This window comes from Gouania willdenowi, chromosome 19 (genome assembly GCF_900634775.1).
Source record: "Gouania willdenowi chromosome 19, fGouWil2.1, whole genome shotgun sequence".
NCBI classification, from domain to species: domain Eukaryota; kingdom Metazoa; phylum Chordata; class Actinopteri; order Blenniiformes; family Gobiesocidae; genus Gouania; species Gouania willdenowi.
In genome coordinates, this window is record NC_041062.1 from 20,685,883 (window position 1) to 20,704,860 (window position 18,978).

The following is an 18,978-nucleotide window of genomic DNA, read 5'->3' on the forward strand; positions in this document are numbered from 1 at the left end:
ATATCTACGGAGCACCCGAAGAGACTTATTTGATTTTTTCTGTACTTCTAAGCACTCTAAATATACAACAAAATGCATTTAAGGGCTAAAAAAGTGCCTTTAGCATGAGATGTCCCCTTTAAAGATAAATTGCATTGAAAAATTGATGTTAATTATGAAAATAAGTCTGCAGAATTTATTGTGAATCTATCTTGTTGGGTGAAATGAGATCAAAAGGAGATCAAAATGTTAATCTGAATAACTCCCAGGGTATAAATGGGTCATCAGCTGGGGACCATTAACCCCAGTACATCTCCTGGTGGCGGAGCGATGACAGGGATCTCTCCCTCCAACCCCCTGCCAATGCACTAGGTGTTATCTGCCCCCCAACTCTTATGCTTCCTCCTCAGCCATAGCCAAAAGCTGCCCCTCTCTGCCTCCTCGGCCAGTTCTTTGATGGCTTTCCAACACCCTGCTCCTCTGCATCCCATATCGCGCAGCAGGCAAACCGTTAAAGACCTGACGAAGACCCTGCATCCCACTTTGACGGGACACAAGATGGCTTTCTAGCCAGCCTTCTTTCAGTCTTCCACCAGGTCTGCATACTTAGATCTTTTTTGCTTGTTGGCAGCCTGCATACCCTCCTCCAAAGGGACAGTGAGCTCCACCAACATAATGGTCTTGCGTGGCTCTGACCACATGACCAGGTCTGGTCGGAGCGATGTTTCTACCACCTCGCTGACGAACTGGAGCTGCATCCCCAGGTCGACCCTCATGGTCCACTCACTGCCAGGTGTGAGGACTTTTGACATACATCTCTGGCGAGGGGGGTTGACATTCTCTCCGGCCCTTGCAAACAGGATGGGTTGTCTCGCTGGAAGACTGCTGTTAGCCTCCTGTCTGCATAACCCTGCCACCTTTGCCAACTTCCTCAACACCATATTGTGTGGCCACCTGTAGTGGCCTTGGGGCAATGCTATCTTGCAGCCCGACAGGATATGCTGGAGGCTTGCATTGCTGGTACTACAAAGGGGACAGGTCTCTTCAACACCGAACCACTAGTGGAGGTTTCTGGGACAAGGTAGAGTGTCATAAGTAGATCTGTTTAGGAAGCTGAGCCTGGCTTGGGGGATCTTTCACAGGTCAGACCATGTCAAGGGCCTGTCTGTGACACCTTCCAATGACATCCAGCCTCTCTGCCGTCTTTCAGACACCGCTTTGCTATTAAGGCGATCCTGCTTGGTCCTTGTCACTTCTGCTACCACCATGGCTCTCCGCTCTTCCTTGGAGGCCTTACAACAGAAGCGGGTGGTCTCACTCCTCCCAAGGCCTGCTCAACCCTCCTGGACTCTGCCGACTACCTCGCAATGTTTCAGCCTGCTGATTGACCTCTTCCTGGGCTTTCCACTTCCTCCTTGTTTGTATCTGAGAGCCAGCTGCTCTCACCAGTTGGACATTGGATTCCCTCAGCTCCATCACCATCCGAGCCTTCTCTTGCCTGTAACTCAGGCCAATGAATCGCAATGGTAGTTGCAGCGTATTTCTGCCAAAGAGGCCTACGTCTGGCTGGCATCTCGGCAGTCCGAGTCACTTCCTGATATATGAGTTAGCCAGTCTGTCCATCTTGTCTACCATGGAGGAGGGGACTTCACTCATCTTCAAAGGCCACATCACCCTTGGGTACGGTATGAACTGGTAACTCCATACTTTATACTTGCCGGGGAGCTGGCTCTCATTGATCCTGGCCAGGCCATCTGCAAGCTGCTTCCTCACAGATTGGGAAAAATTTAGATGTATTACTGATCAAGAAATGGAAAAAGTTGATAATAATGAGAGTGCTGATAAATGAAATGTTTCTTTTTGTAGAGCTATTCTTGAGGCAGCAAAGCAGTCTATTCAAGAGAAGGGTGGTAAGTACAGGAAAAAGATTTTACCATGGTGGACAAATGAGTGTGGTGAAGTAATTAAGTTGCAAAATAAAGCTTTTAAATTGTTTAAAAAAAGACTTTTATTACATATAAGAAATTGCAAGCAACGGTAAGAAGAACTGTTAAAAATGCAAGGAAGGATTTTTGGAGGAAATTTTGTAACTTAATAGGAAGAGAAACAAGAATTGATAAAGTGTGGAGAATGATTCAAAAAATGAAGCGGTTTAAAAGAGAGTGTGGATGTCTTGTCTTAAAGCTGATATCCGGAGTTTCTGAAAAATCAATGTTTATGTTTGATTCATTTGAAATGCACAAAAACACCTAACTAGTCTTTTACTATGGTCTATTGCCGGTGGTCAGTCTTATACATTAATGTATATAAGTCCCTCCTTCATCCTATAGACCCCTATACAAATGGAAACAATCGCAGAGTGCGCCCAGCCAATAGGATTCGACTTCATGTTTTTGAGACTGTCAATCAAAGTGAACGCGGAACTGTGCATGGAAACAAGGCCACAACAGCAAACAGGTAAATATGATTTTGGCTCTTACCTGACCCATAGACCTATATCAATGTGACCATAACCTTGTTATGTTCCATGTGGCGCATGCAGAAAAGTAGGGGTGTGGCTTCTGGTAGATTGCAAAGGCGAGGGAGGAAGTGGAGCTGTTGAGGGCGGGACATCGAGATGTCCTCTCAGAAACTCCGGATATCAGCATTAAGTGATGGTGAAAAAACAGCAATAAAAGACAAGGAGAAAGCAGGTATGCTGGTAAAAATATTTGTTGAAATATATAGTTCCGACAATATTAGTGAAGAGGGGAAAAGAGGGAGGGAAGTGACAACAGCAGAGAATGAGGAGATATTACAACATGAGGAAGAAGTCAATGATATATTAAATAGGCCATTTACAAAAACACAACTCAACCGCTCTCTTAGGAAAACCAATATGTCAGCACCATGTAAGATTCAGATTTGTTATTAAATGATTAACAGTCTCAGTGAAACGTCAAAGGACTGTTTATTTAATCTATATAATAAAGTTTGGGTGGGTGGAAAATTGCCTCAAAGTTGGAAGGAGGCGATCATAGTTCTAATACCTAAGCCAGGAAAAGTTTGTACTCATCCAGGGAATTATAGACCAATTTCTTTAATGTCTAAAATCTGCAAAATAATGGAGAAAATGATCAATGATAGGTTAACATATTATTTTGAAAATAAAGGATACAAGTCAAAATATCAGAGTGGTTTTAGGAGAGGACAAAATACCATGGATCCAGCTTTATGTTTGGAACATGACATTAGGAAGGTGTGACAGTATTTTTTGACATAGAGAAGGCGTATAATATGATGTGGAGAGAAGGATTGTTAATCAATCTATTTAGGATTTATAGATGGATCAAGAACTTCTTATTAGAAAGAACAATACAGGTTAGAGTAGGGAAAAAATACTCAGTAAAATGTGTGATTGAGAATGGAGCACCTCAAGGCAGCATAGTAAGCCCTTTATAATTTTCTATAATTGATAAATGATGTATTAAGAGGAATGTGGTTTTCCCTTTTTGCAGACGATGGGGAAATGTGGACAAGGGGAAGAAATGTGGAGTTCACTGGCCACGTTTACATGACAGCTTTAGTTCCTCTTTAAAGAGGAATAAAAGTTAATTCCTCTTTAACCTGACCTGGTAAACACTTAATTCCTAATGCTAATTTAATTTCAAATTGAAGTTAATTCCGAATTAGGTGGCTGGTTTATTCTGTTTTTAATTCTGAATGAGATAATTCCTCTATCTTGTAAACATTTAACAACACTTAAAGCCACTTTAAGTTAATTACGGTCGTTTAGCGCATGTGCGACTTGCGGCGATGATGCTTTTGGTGACAACATAATCGTGCAGATTAACACGGACACATGGAGTTATTAAACACACACGGAGATCAGTAAACGGAGCTGGCTTCACCGGACGATACTAAAACCCGGAGAAGGAGTAAATACATCCCCGTACTGCTTTCACAGGCTGTAATATCACCAAGTTTATCATTGTACCACTTTTTAGAGCTACAATCTTTACCAGGGAGCAAATATTTATTCCTGGTTATTGTTTGTTTTGAAATCAAACAAACACTCCTTCAGTTTCTGTTTGCCAGATTGTCTGTTTTCATTCGTGACCAGTAATCTAGTGTTTTCCTAGTGACTAGTTCTGACTCTGCCTGTTTTTCACCTTGTTTTTTGCCTCCTGGATTTTGCCTCTGACTGCTCCTTTTGTACTTCTGCTTGTGCTGACTGACCTCGCGTGTATCGACCTTTTTTAAGAATAAAACTCTCGGACGCTGATTCTGGGTCCCGCATTTGAGTCCTGTTCTGTCTGGTCCAGCGTTACATATAATAAGATCATTGATTGATTATGGAAGTACTGTATAGTGTACAGATCAGCATCCAAAAAAAAGCTAGATGTCTTCAAAATCAATTGAGGTTATCCTTTGGGTCTATTAAGTCTTCTACAGCCATAGCAGTCCAAGTAGAAATGGGAGAAGTGCCATTACTCTTGAGGTACAAAAAGTTGGTGTTAAATCAATGGATAAGTCTACGAGGACAAACTGAAGAACATCCAGCAGTGAACCATGCTGGGAGAGCTGAGCAACAAAGTGGGAGTGTTATGTAGGGACAGCTAGTAAAATGGAACTGCATAGGGAAAGATATACTCTTACCTGGTGACCCCTTCGTGGTTATTTCCCCCTATATGTTTAAATTTATACATTAAAAAAAAAATGAAGGAAGACATAGGGAAAGGAAATTAGGATGGTGCAGTTGCTGAAAGGCTGAGACCAGTACACCAAGCTCACATTCCAACTTACACCGACAGATTAAGGAACCCAGGAAGGGAAATACTGGGTTTGCTTTTAGTATTCCAAATTTAAATGTATAAGTGGGAGTGGTGGCCTGCTCCACTGCTCCTCAGGGATGGGTCAAATGCAGAGAACAAATTTCATGTTTGTGTAAAAACCTATATGAAGATAAATAAAGGTGAAAGCCCCTGATTATTATGCAAGTATTAATAAAATAACATCAGATCACTTAACAGTAGAAATGTTAGCTATTGTAGTGGTATAGCAATGAATAGAACAAAATCGGGTAAATAAGGTCATGTTCAGTCTGCAATGATGCCAAGGATAATAATGAATCTATGTCAGACCAGAGATGGTGTATGACATTTTTGAAGCACTTTTAGGACTACAACACAGGGGGACAGAAGTTAGATTTAGGTGGATCTGCAGCTCATAGTGGTATTGAGAGAAATGAGATTGCAGACGCTCTGGCAAAACAGAATGAGCTAATGGAGGAATCTCTGAGTAAAAGTGAAGCCAAATAAATTAATAATTCTCTCCAAGATAATGAGAGAGTGGCAGAAATATTGTGATGCAGGAACTAAAGGTTGTCATTTGTATAATGTAAAGCAAAAAGTGGGAGGAAGGGAATCAGCAGGAAGAAGCTCCAGGGAGGAAACAATCATATCTAGACTGAGGTTATGACTCACTGGTTTATATAAAACAATGCATTTAATGGGAAAACATCCAACAGGATTTTGTGAGTGTGGATCAGAGGCCGGAATGCTGGAAGTACTTTATCCAGAGAGAAAGATTTAAAGCTGCAGTTTGTAGAATCCTCTCTCCGCTTTGTTTTGAAACTGAAACCGAAACTCAACCTCCCTTACCGGTGTCTTTGTGAATGCTTTTAGGGCCCTATTCTCCAGTCTGCACTGAAGCGCTTTTTTGCATGCCTGCAGTTATGTTACACTTATAAAAATGACGCTGTGGTCGATCCTTTGTTTCACATATTAATTTTTATTCCTCAGGAAATAGTGACAAAACATAGCAGTTTTCACGTCTGTGTTGCTCCGTGTAACTAGCACTGTCTGACGTCTCACTCTATTGGTGACTGACATCCGCTATTGACACCGAATGCTCACAGCTCCGCCTACTGGCCATATACCGCCACTAGGTAAAATGTAATAATAATAATAATACAGTAATTTTAACATGTTTTAAAGTCCTTGCCACAGTTATGCGCCTCTCTCCTGTGCGTATTCGCCGGTCCAGGCTCCTGACACGCTCACCACGTGTAAATAAACCAAAAGCACGTAGTCTGTCAATGAAGGCAGTCTGAAGCAAAGGAGGCCATGATGTCATTTTTTGGGGCTGTCTAGAAATCACGGAACATAGATTTTTCCCACCCCTTGTAAATGTCATTGGAATCCATGAAAATGATAAAGCGCACTTTTAATTTGAAACGCCTTCATTGATAAACAGTGTAACAGGTTGATTTGATCAGATTATTGCAGTGTGAGAGAATTGGTTGCATTCTTCTGTCCGAACCACAGTTAAAATCTCTCCTTTTTACCCCCCAAACTATCTATAGATTCACGTTTGTTTGTGTAGAAAGCCTGATTTGATTAAATTCTTCCATTCCTGCATTCTGAAATAATCAGCACATCAGTCAACATCTGTCATCAATACGGTACCTGATCTAAAGCGTGACCGAGTGTGACGCGCTATAGGTATGAGGAAATAATCCCGCAGAGCGTCTTGCTTTAATCCAGAGGAGACACAGATGTTTGCAGTGAAACACAACCAGTGGCTTCCTACATAATACACAGTTTTAAAAATAGATTGTCTAAAGCCTTCATGGAGCTAATGTGAGCAAATCCGAACTGAAGCTGAGCCTCATTTAAATATGTGTGGGAACAGTTTCTGCTATCAATCGTCTCATACGCATTTCACCAACCTCTGCATATGACAGCTTGCCTCACTTATTATTTACTCTGGAGTGAATCAAACTGCGGCTTTACGTTGGACATAGTACGAAAATAGTTGGACATCCACGTGACCAACGTGAACAGAAGTCTGCGTCTGTTAGAGTTTCATTTCTCGAGCAGGCTCAACTCGGGTGCGCACAGCTGATCAGCTCCACGACGCAGCACCCACCGTCTCTGCAGAAAAAGGAGCAGACAGCACGGATAAAATATAATGAAATGCAACACATTTTGTACCGTCTAGAACTGTTAAGTGTGAACATATTGAACCCATGACAGTGCAACAGTGTAACAACGAGACAGTGTCAGTTTGGATAAATTATTTCTGAGTCTCTTCTGCAATAATATGAGTCTGTGTGGTTTAAAATGTAACTAAGTTCATACTTCTAGTGCAATATAATGTTTCACTTCCTCCGGCCACTGCAGTTATTCCAGGTTCAAAAGTGCATAAGAAGAAAAGAACTTCAGCAGAGAATATGCGCAAGGCCAGATTTGAATGGGAACGCCCGCATTTCAGGGCCGCTCCACCCAGAGTGCGTAACTGGGATGGAGGCGCACAGCGGCTGACTTAAGTACAGCATAACTGTCAAGTATCCCGTTTTGGCCGGGAAACTCCCGTATTTTACCCCTCTTTCCTGCCATCTTCCCATATTATTATTTTCCCGTGAATATCCCGTATTTTAATGTAATAATATTTCAAAGATGTCTTACTAAACTGAACAGCTCCACTAGCCTCGCGAGAACTGCCACCTGAAATGGCCTCAGTGGCAGCTCTCACGAGATTAGTGCTGACAGTGGGAACAAACCCGGAAATAACTCAGAAGAGACACAATGAATGAAGACGTTCCGGCGAAAAAAAAACAAAGAACTGGTGTAAATACGTTGTAAAATGGGACACAGAATTTACCTTTCAAATGAGCTGCAGGATGGGACACAGTTACACGTTCTGTTAGATTAATAACTGAGATTTTAATGTCTACCACGGGGGAAGGAACAATGTAAGTCACCATGAAAAATCAGCCAATCACAAGCTCCACAAATATACGCTGCTTTAAAAAGTGTTAAATGATGTAAAGTCTGCAACAAATGTTTCTAATAAGTCATTAGTGAATACCAGAGAACCACATGAGAGAGCATGAAAAATTAAAAGAAAATATGTAATGAAAATAAAATGATAATGTCTGACTTAAAGACAAGCAATGCATTGACTTGTATATAAACTGTAAGTATATTAAATAAACACATGTGCTTCATAAAGACAGTTATATGTTTATTTAGGCTGTTTTATAATTTAGGAATTAGGGCTGGGCGATATATCGAGATTCAAGATGTATCGAGTTGTCGATTTTGGCGATAGAGAAAACTATATTTCATCAATATCTATATATATATATATATAATAGCTTATTATGAGTCGCTGCTTTTACTTCTCAGAACAACATGTAAAGCTCAGTTAGATGGATTTCTGAGTGCACATATTGATCAGCTGTTTGTTAATAAATGTCCATGTGTGGCATTTTGCATCAGCAAATTCAACCCAGAATTGTTTTTCTGGTCAGACTTTATTTGATAAAATGATCTAGATTTATATTGTTTATCACCATTTTGAGAAAAAAATATTGAGATCTGAGTTTTGGTTCATATTGCCCAGCCCTAGTAGGAATGTTCACAGCATTTCAATGTTAATAAAGGTCGACCTACCAGATTCTAATCACATAATTGTATTTAGTAAGTGGTTGACAAGTGGGTATTTTAGATTTCTTGTACACCTATCTTAAAATATAAGGGATACTGGAGCTTGGTTGGGCAGATGGGGCGGGTGGGATGGCTCGTAGTGGGCCCAGAAAATTTCCCTTATTTTCAAATCCAAAACTTGACAGGTATGAAGTACAGGGGGAGAATAGCGCCCTTAGGGACGTTTTTCTCAATAGAAACTAGTGACAAATATCTTGTGTTAGTGGAATTTTTTCTGGTGTTTTAGAGATTCTGACATGAAAGCACGTATCACTCTGTAGTTACTGCCCTGAGCAGCGGCTGCTGCCCGCTCGTTCCCGCCACAAGCACACACAAACGGGCTGTGATCCCAGCTGCCTGCCGCTCAGGGCAGAGTGACAACCATCACTCTGCATCCAGACTGTAAAATGAATTCACCTTGAATAAGCTTCTCTTGGGTTTACACGCAATTTATCCCGTCTGTTATCACTCTCCCTCTGACACCAGTAGGTGAGGCGGACTCTGCACAGTTACGGGGATCCGAGAGGATTCAAAGTGATCCGTCCTCAGTATGTTTGTGCCTTTAACTGTTGTTTCTCCACCTCAGTCTGACTTTTTTTCTTTTCTTGATTTGCCATGTAACTGTTGTGTCTAACGCTGTGATGGAGACTTCTGCTGGAACATCCGCCATTGCACTTTTACTACCAACTTCAGTCAGCAGCCAATAGTAACACCCAAAACAGCCCATTGTAGAAAGATCTTGAATTGGCTGACATCCAGTGTCACGCTCCTGGATTTCTAAATCTCATTCAAAGGGCCAGGAGAAAGAGAATAGATTGACTTTCCATTTATAACACACAAGATGATTATGGATTTTTGACCAAATTATGTCAAAAAAAAAAAAATCTTACATAATGCACCTTTAAGGAAGAATTCAAGAATTAGGAGGCAAGAGTTTTAAATCTATAAAATCTGTTTAACATTGAGGAGGGGAAATATAAAGCATTGCTTATGTTTTTAAAAGAAACTGAGTTAATGAAAATAATTTAGTTTTTTTTTTTCATAGATTTAGGGACATAGTTCTCTGGTTAACACTCCTGTATTAGTTAGTGACTGTAATGTACCTGTAACGCTAGGTGCCATCCAACATGAAACAAAACGAAGAAGAAGAAGTAGAAGAAGAAGAAGAAGAAGAAGAAGAAGAAGAAGAAGAATACTATCTACACTTCCTTTCAAGTGCAGCAGGTTGTGCTGCAGCCGCTAGTATGGGAAGAATCCGTGGACGAGTTAAAGACTGAAAATATTTGTATATTTTCAGTCTTTACCTAAAAATGTTTTTATATATATATATATATATATATATATATATATATATATATATATATATATATATATATATAGGATGCATACATACGCATCTTAGATCATTTGATTAAAATCACTGATTGTGAACTCGAGCTGTTCCACTATTAAAACATGAATGAAGTCCCTGCTGTCAAGTTAAAAGAGTTAATGTTAAAGAGTTAGGTACTGCTGACCTCTGACAACTTCTCTGCTCTGCTTATCATCTCAGTGAATAAGACTGTCTTCAGAACCCTGAGCAGGACCTCTGATCCTCGTTAACTGAAGAATGTAGCGCTAAAAGGAAAGAAGAGCCTCCACTCACACATCTGTAGTTAGCAGGTCATCGTCTAATGCTGCACTGCAGCTAATGAGAAAGATAAAAAGGGGAACTGTTTTCCTGTTTCTTAGAGAGAGACACCGGAGGTCAAATACTGGCTGGATGGGAGAAACAACAGAAACAGCTCTCGAGGTCTGGACCCCGGCCCAGAACAGAGAGAGGATTGATAGTGTTTATGTTTGAGGGTTAATTCCAGGAGGATTCTAAAGAAATACAAGATTTCTATCTATTAGTTCAAGGAGTTTTTTCATCTTAAATCCATCATGATACATAAGTTGCATAACTCCAGGTGAAGATGTAAAAAAGGCCACATATAATGTGAGGAGAGGCTGAAGAGGAGATGAACTCAGTAGCCTCCGTTTAAAGCTTTTAGCTTTGGTCTACAGGTTCTATACCTATGTAGCTAACCGAGTAGCTCGCATTCGAGGCTCCACTGAACCAAAACAGTGGCAGTATGTGTTGACTGACCAAAACCCTGCAGATCAGGGAACCAGGCCAATTCCAGCAGCTCACTTAGTCTCATCCAGCTGGTTGCTTGGCCCTCCCTTTTTCAGTCAGCTGAGTCCAAGACAGGATGATGAAGCAGAATCATTTGAGCTTGTGCAACCAGATGCAGATAAAGATGTTCGGCCCCAAGTCACCCGTCTCATAACCAAGACCGCAGAACAGTGTTTTGGAGCATCAAGGTTTGAACGCTTCTCTGTTTTGAAGAGTCTAGTAAGAGGCATGGCAAGTCTCGTTCATGTAGCCAAGTCATTCTCCAGAGAGAGTAAGACTGATAGATGTAAGGGGTGGCATCAATGCAGTCAGCCGCTCACCAGAGAGCGTTCTCAAGCAAAGATGGATATCTTCAAGGCTGTGCAGGAGGATGTGTATAAAGAGGAGCTGAAATGCTTAACTCAGGGTACCAAAGTGCACTGCCAAAGTCCCCTTGCAAAGCTGGATCCCTTCATTGACAAGAACGGATTGATTAGAGTTGGAGGTCGGATACACAGGGCAGATTTGGAAGACCAAGAGAAACATCTACTCATCCTACCAGCTGGCCATCACGTGACCACTCTCCTGGTCTGACACTATCATGATAAAGTAGCCCACCAGGGTCGCCACTTCACTGAGGGTGCATTGCGCACCGCTGGTGTCTGGATTGTAGGAGGGAGGAGACTCACCTCGAGCATCATATTCAAATGCATCATCTGTAAGAAGTTGAGAGGCAGACAGAAGTTCAAAAGATGTCTGACCTGCCGGCTGACAGGTTGGCAACAGACCCACCTTTTACTCATGTAGGGCTTGACGTTTTTGGCCCATGGAGTGTCACAACCCGGCGGACACGAGGTGGAGCTGCAGAGAGCAAGAGGTGGGCAGTGATTTTTGCTTGTCTAAGTACAAGAGCTGTGAATCTTGAAGTTATCAAATCCATGTCGACCTCGAGCTTCATCAATAGATAGAGGCACGAATTTCATCGGTGCATGTAGAGAACTTCAAGTAAACACAGATGACCCTGAGGTCAAGAGCTACCTGCAGGAGCAGGGATGTACGTGGACCTTTAATGCTCCCCACTCCTCACACATGGGAGGAGCTTGGGAGAGGCTAATCGGTGTGGCAAGACGCATCCTGGATGGACTGTTAGTAAACTTCTGGTTCCAATCTCATGTGTAATTAAGGAGTATCTTAGACCCATTAGTGATGTTGTTTTACTTATGCCACAGAAGAAGGTGTAAATAGTGGTATAACATGTTTATACCAAGCGGGGAGTGTTCTGACTCCTGTCAGGGATTGAAAGGGTTAAGTCCCCCTGGTGGTGTTTTTGAGTTACTGCGGTGTAAAGGACCAGGCACTTTCTTTGTTCATGCATAAGCTACAAGTGCTCTGCCACAGAGTGTTGTTGTCTGAGTTTTGGAGTGGAACTAACAGTGAGTATGAATGCAATTTATTATTTTAGTTGTTTTGTGGCACTGTGATCTTTAAGATAGTGTTTGAGACATTTATTTTAAGTCACAAAAACCGTGCTAACTATGCTAACGCAAATCGTGAAGCTAAGCAATAGCAAGAAGCTAGTTTAGCTGCTATGACTAATTCAGTTAATTGTCAGACCTTGTTTGTGTTATATGCTATGTTTATGTGTGAACCAGTATTGCTGTTTACTGTGTTTATGCTGTTATTTACCTGTGGAAGCATACTGTAAAAAAGATGTGTTTGCCTTATTTAACAGTGTGAGGTACTTACCTGATTTATAACCTGGAAAGGAAGAACGAAAGTGTGACCAGTGTTGTTGCATATATTTAATTTCAATTTGTAACATTGTGTTAATTTCATTGTGTTGCAGTTTTACAAAAAAAAAAGTACGGGAAGATTCAGTAAAGCAACTTGAGTCAATCTACTGGGTCTCTCAAATTTGTTCGCTATCTGTCAGCCAGGACAGAATAGCCGTCATCTTCCAAGATGGCGCTGGGTCAATGTGCCGTGACGTCAGTCACAAGGGTCTATACAGCTTTCAAAACTTATGTTACAGAAATTAGAAATACAAATAATAATAATAAAAATAATAATAATAATAATAATAAAAGTTAGATTGGTGCATTTGTTTTCATTATTGATATGTGAAGCAAAACTGGAGACGTTCTATATGTATATATGATTTATTTTTTGCTGCTTCAACTGGCAAGAATCTCAAACTTCATTAATGGCGATGACGCAGCATCATCACTGGGCTCGTCTTTGATGAGCTAGTGATTACGAGGCTCCGCCTGCTGCAGCTTCTGCTTCTTCGGCAGTGGCTTGCAGTAGGATTGTTCTTCTTCTATCTATTGGAGGAACACAGTCAGGACAAGTTAGACCAGTGGTTTTCAAACTTTTTTGTGAAATATATAGAATTAAAAAAAAAAAAAAAAAAGATTATATATGTGTTGTCAATAGGTATTTTTGAAAAACTAAATTTGGTAGGTTGAATTCTAAAAAAAATGGGTCGCGATTTAATGACCGTAGCAAAATGTATAGGTCCCAGGTTGAGACCAGTTGAGAACCCCAGCATTAAACAAATTAAAGTTCGTATTAATAATCATTTTTTTTGTGTGTGTGCCAAGCTTTATTTTTGTAGATATCCTAAATCATGGAAATTTGTTTTATACAAATAAAACACATGTATAATAAAACATTTTAATTAAAAAATATATTATTATTATTATTATTATTAATATTATTTTCTCAAATAATACTTTTTTCTCTATTATGTTGTTTTTGTAACTATTGAGTGTAATAATCAAAATCAAATTTCGATTAATTGCACAGTCTTACCTGTGTTGTGAGGGCTCAGCCTGGGACTGGATGGTGGGAGCTCGGCCTCTGTCACCGAAGCCTTGGTGAAAAATATCCACCAGAATCAACTTTGGCCAACCTGAGAAACAAATCACCCAATCATACTTCCTGTCTGTGTAAGTTTTCTAATATTTTAGCATGTTTAGCATCACTGATACCTGTATTACTTCTGCCATCCTTCCTGGTATTTCTTGGAGATTTGAGAGGAACCTTATTCTCCTCTTCCTTTTCTGGTACTTCCAGACACACTCTGGGTCTCTTGGTCTCAATCTTCCGTTTAGTCCTGAAATGGATGTGGGGGGAACATTTATTATGAATACATTTATCAACTTTAAAAGGATCCTCTACTGTTTTTCCAAATGTGGCGTAAAACCTTTGAGATGTACAAAGGTGCACAAACAGTGTGCTGACACGCTCTGGTGGCTGACGTAGTATAATGATATAATAGAATAAAAAGGGGTCACAATAACAACATCATTTCATTTGTTATCTGTCCAAAGTCAAACTTAAGATGTTTTGACAAAAACTGTCCCTCTGCTCTGATATTTTTAACTCGATGTATGGCTAATTACAAAAATGCTAAACCAAACATTCTAAATTGGACGAATGAAGTCAACTACCATTAATAATTTTACACTTTAAATGATTCAGATGATAGAAAACAGGATGGTTGATATATATTTATATATATATTTTTTTTTTTTCACTGTGTTTCCAACACAAACAACGGATGCGCTGTCGTGTCATGAGATGTATCTTGTTGGGAGAGTATGGAGGCTATATTAAATAATTGTTTATGTTTCTTTAATGGTGTTTTATGATGTTGATTTTGTTAGATTAACACTTGCCAGCAGAAACATATGAAATTGCCATTGTGGTCTTGATTTGCAACGTGTCTACCCAACCCTAGTGGTCACGGCACGTCACTGTATATATGTGTTTTCTTATCCTCTTTCATGGTGCATCTTGTAAACTGATGCCACTTATACTCCAGTGCGACTTATAGCCCAGAAAATGCAGAACACCATGTGCACCCTCACACAAAGACATTTTCCACCTACTTTTTCCATTTCCCACAGCTGTCCTTGGAGTAGCCGTTGTCATCGAAGAACTCCTTAGCCTCTGGGTTGGGCTGGGAATGGTCGATGGGCACCACGTCTCTCCCTTCCAACCACTGAGCGTAACGGTCAGGCTGATATTTACGCACAAACACGTCCATAGAAAACTTCACCATGTCTTCCCGGCACGAGCACTGCCAACGACGAAGCACAGAGTTGTTCAGCTTTTATTTGCTTAACAATTATACGAGCTTATAAACATTATTCCTCACCATGACGGCTTGTTTTCCGTACTCGATCCATCGTTCCGAGGCAAAGTTGGTGGCCTCGGCACAGTTGAAACCGTGATTAAAACCAGCGTGGTACGCATAAGGGAACGTTATCATGAATTCACCAGCGTTTTGTGTAATCTTCAAAGAGTAAACAAAGGAAATCAGTTACAGCATTTACATCATTGTCCTTGTTTGGATGAATGCTTGAAAAGGAAAAACTCTGCTCACCTTTTCAAAAGGAATGCCGTGTTTCTCCAAGATTGAAGGTGAGATGAGCGCCATCTTGTGCCTTAAAAACGCCTCACAGTTTTTGGAGCTTTCAGGAAAAAAGTCTAAAAGTCACACAGAAATCACAAAGTTTAGTTTTAGGAATTTTTGTACTTTGGTGTGTTTTTGTTGTTCTTTTAGTTTTGTGAATTTTTGTTTTGTGAGTTTTGTGTTTTCGGAGTTATTCTGTATTTTTGTTGTTGTTATGGTATATTTTTCTGTCATTTTGTACATTTATTTTGTGTGTTTTTTATTGTCATTACACATGTTTTTCTGCCATTTTTGTAGTTTCTGAGTTTTTGTTGCCCTTTAGTTAGTTTTTGTTGTCTTTTTGTGTGTTTTTGGAGTCATTTTGTGTACTTTTGGTTCAAATGTTGTGTATTTTCCGGTATTTTTGTGTGTTCTTGAGGCATTTGTGTTTTTATTCATTTTAGGGGGCCACACGAAATCAGTGTGAGATCCACATGTTGGTCACCACTTGTCTATTTGTGGTTGAAACTCAAATGAAATATGACATAAGGTGGCAACAGTGATTATTAACAGCAATTCTAAAAATGTATATAAAATAATTTGTCATATATCGATCTCTTACCTTTGGCCAGATGTTCCAGGCTTTTCCCGTGCTCTGAAGACACAGCGTACCTACACACACACACACACAGTTTAGTCATTTATCAATGCAGTAAGTAATACATTTATATGTTTTGATCATGACAATGAGTTGTCGTTCATCATCACCATGATTTGGGCTCTCCAAAGTGAAGGTAGTTGATGCTGTAGAGGTCCATGTCCTCTGTGTGCCAGGGAAAAGTGGTTTTCCAACTCCCAAAATACAAGTAAGGTGTGTTAACGCCCTCTATGTTGATGCCGCTGTCCTGCTCCAGTGTGTCCAGGATGGTGCCGAGGTTGCCAATATTAAACTCTTTCACATTCTTTAAGGGGAAAACACAAAGAGATGCATTAAACACAAAAGTCACCAACACATAGGTCCAGCGAGATTCATTTTGTCTTCCTTTTGAACAGCATAAGTTGAGGTTTTGTTTATTCAAACAAGGTTTTTCAGAAATGTTTTATCTCCCGACATGTTTCGACTGTCAGCTGCCAGTCTTCTTCAGAGGAGTTCTGCTGATTGCCTTTGATGGTTCCTTTGAAGTCAAGTGAAACTTCAAAAGGAACCATCAAAGGCAATCAGCAGAAACCTCTGACGAAGACTGGCAGTTGAAGTGACCTACGCAGAATGTATTTAATCAATTTAATGAAAACTCACCGGCTCGAATAAGCTCCCGTTCACATCTGCTCCATATATTGGGCAGTTTTTGTTCACGTTCGACCAGTACTTCCTTTCTAGTTCCTCAAAGTCTGAATGTTTTGGAGGACGATATCTAAGAAAACATTACAGAAACAACAGATTAATAACTTAAAATCAAGAAAGCTTAATCCAACATATGTTTTTTCCTCGTGTTACTAACTTAACACTGTTGGCCATCTTCCGGAACTCCCTCACAGTCATGGCCTTCTTCCTTTTGATATACTGTGAGAACACGCCCGCATTGCCCGACACCACCTGCTTAAGGGGTTTTGGTATCACTAAGTCATCGATGTTGTCGTACGAGCCTCTCGGTTTCCACTCTTTAGGTGGAACAATCTAGAAAAAAGAGAATTTATTGTGTTAAAACAAACTTACGCACACAGGAAGTAAAGGACCTTTGTCATCCAATGATAACACTCACTTTAGCCAGGCCGGCCTTATGAGCCCCCTGGGACTCTATGTAGGCGATGTAGCGGCTGAAGTTGCTGAATTCCTCGTACGTTGGGAAGAAAGTCATGATGCCTTTGCCGTCAGGGTTTGGAGAACTCATGTCTGATGCCATCTTAGATCTTCTTAGAAGTTCCTGCACACACAATGGAAATGGACAAATATTTGACCTTATCATAACCACAAACCAACTTTGTAGCTACAAACCAAGATTGTAGTTTTTCAAATGATATGGATTTTCACCACACAAATGTCCGATTTACAGAAATTATTCTTAAAATAAAATCAAATCAGTAATTGACAGCTACCTATGGCTTTTTAAATTCATAGAGAATGGACGGGTTAGGGTTAGGTTATAACCCAATATTGCAACAATTTTTAGGGTTTGGGTTAGAGTTAGAGTTAGGTTTAGGTTTAGTTTTAGTCACATGACCTAAACTGGCCAAATAGGGGCGCTGCGTATGGATAGAATGTCGGTATATTGATATGGCACCCGTACGGATAGCCACTGCCAATAATAAAATACTCCTCACTTCCTTAGCTATCGCCAAGAAAACTACCCTCATGAACTGGAAATCTAAAAAGTCCATACACATCACCCACTGGAAGAACCTTCTGTCAGATCACATTGCTTTGGAAAAAGAACCACCCACCCCTCTTAACACCACTCAACCACCCTCCATATGGCTCTCGCTCATAGATTTCTTACACACCTAATCCCTCTCAGCTGTACCTTACATCTATTTCTTATGATCCTTTATTCCCTTATCCATTAGCATTTTTCTTTATTTATTTTGTTTTGTTTTTGTGCACATATTGCTACTTTTCCAACCATTCATTTTATTTGATTCCTTTTATGGCACAACTGCATATCCCACAATCTCCCTCGCTGTCATCTGCTCCTGATTCTGGTTATTATGATTGCCTCTGTTGTTTAGGAATTTTTTATAATGTTGTCATTTGTTTATATTCTCCAAATTCTTTGTATTATTATTATTATTATTATTATTATTATTATTATTATTAGTGTACATTATAGGGTGGAGGGGCTGGGGGAAGAATGTAAATAGCGATGATAATCCATTTTTACAAATGACCAGTTTTGGGTTGATATAGTCATATATTTATATATATATATATATATATATATATTTTGTTTTTGTTTTTTTTAATGCATTTGCTTTATTTTTTTGCCCCTCTGCTCTCTCAATTTTATTTTGTATATATATATATATATGTCGTTTCTATACCCCACATATTTGACTATTATTAACTTGTTATTGTCTCCTTCCATCATCCTCTAATAAAACAATACCATTATTATAATATCACACACATACACACACACACACACACAAACTGACTATTATAATCTATTAGCATTGTAAATATTGTTTATGATCTGTGGTATTTTTTTCTGCAATTTTCTGTTTTTGTGTTGTATGTGGCAAAAAATAAAGTAAAATAAAAAGCTTTACAATATCAGCTCAATCATATCGGATTATAACTAAACATGTAACACAAATTTACATATATACACAAAACTATATATATATATATATATATATATATATATATATATATATATATATATATATATATATATATATATATATATATATATATATTTAATTAACTATATCTACAATATTACAAATCCAGCTGTATTTACCAACTTGATTTAGGAATATCACCGAATAAGTCATTAAAATGTACAATATTACAAATAACTTTAGTCACAAACCTTGGTCACTGCTGACCTCTGCTGGTCAATGTTTACTAACTGGTTTAAATGATATTAGACCTCCTTTAGTCTTATCTGAGAGTCTTTAGTGCTGTCACTGTTGTAGCTCCTGCTGCAAAACTCACACTGCGGTTTATTCTGATCATCTTTCATCTTTTAGCCTGCGTTGCCATGACTCCCTGTAAACATTGAGCTGCATTTAAAACGCTTTTGGCTCAAACTGACACTTGTGGGAAATTCAAAAAATGAATTATTATGAGCAGGGCTCCTGTAGCACTAATAATAACCTAATACATTTGTTTTTAGATTTTAAAAAATTGTTTCGGGTTATATCTGTAGAAGTCAATAGGCAGTGTTGCTAAAGATGAATAAATTAAGGCAAAACTTGCAATAAAAACAAGTTGCAAAATGACGTGCAAATGTGAGTGATACACTGAGCCAAACAGCGGTGCTTAT

The 18,978-nt window shown here is 39.5% G+C and overlaps 1 protein-coding gene across 1 annotated transcript; it reads right to left on the reverse strand.

Moving 5' to 3' along the window:
* Positions 1-560: 560 nt before the first annotated feature.
* LOC114481871 (lysine-specific demethylase 4D-like) lies at positions 561-18,643 on the reverse strand. Its single transcript, XM_028476928.1, has 14 exons — positions 18,523-18,643; positions 16,753-16,914; positions 16,492-16,667; positions 16,290-16,404; positions 15,761-15,954; positions 15,615-15,664; positions 14,984-15,087; positions 14,756-14,893; positions 14,487-14,677; positions 13,584-13,708; positions 13,405-13,504; positions 11,390-11,451; positions 11,150-11,306; positions 561-1,002 (listed from the first exon to the last, which is right to left on the reverse strand). The coding sequence occupies exons 2-14, from the start codon at positions 16,891-16,893 to the stop codon at positions 561-563; spliced, it is 1,995 nt and encodes a 664-aa protein (XP_028332729.1). The 5' UTR covers positions 16,894-16,914; positions 18,523-18,643.
* Between the last annotated feature and the right edge of the window lie 335 nt (positions 18,644-18,978).

What these genes read in the sequence shown, in the direction of transcription:
- LOC114481871 (XM_028476928.1), bottom strand. Translation starts at nt 16,893, where the DNA reads ATGGCATCAGACATGAGTTCTCCAAACCCTGACGGCAAAGGCATCATG. An exon ending in ACGGCATTCCTTTTGAAAAG is followed by an intron (nt 14,894 to 14,983) that starts GTGAGCAGAGTT and finishes TACTCTTTGAAG; the next exon opens with ATTACACAAAACGCTGGTGA. An exon ending in GGATGGCAGAAGTAATACAG is followed by an intron (nt 13,505 to 13,583) that starts GTATCAGTGATG and finishes TTTGTTTCTCAG; the next exon opens with GTTGGCCAAAGTTGATTCTG.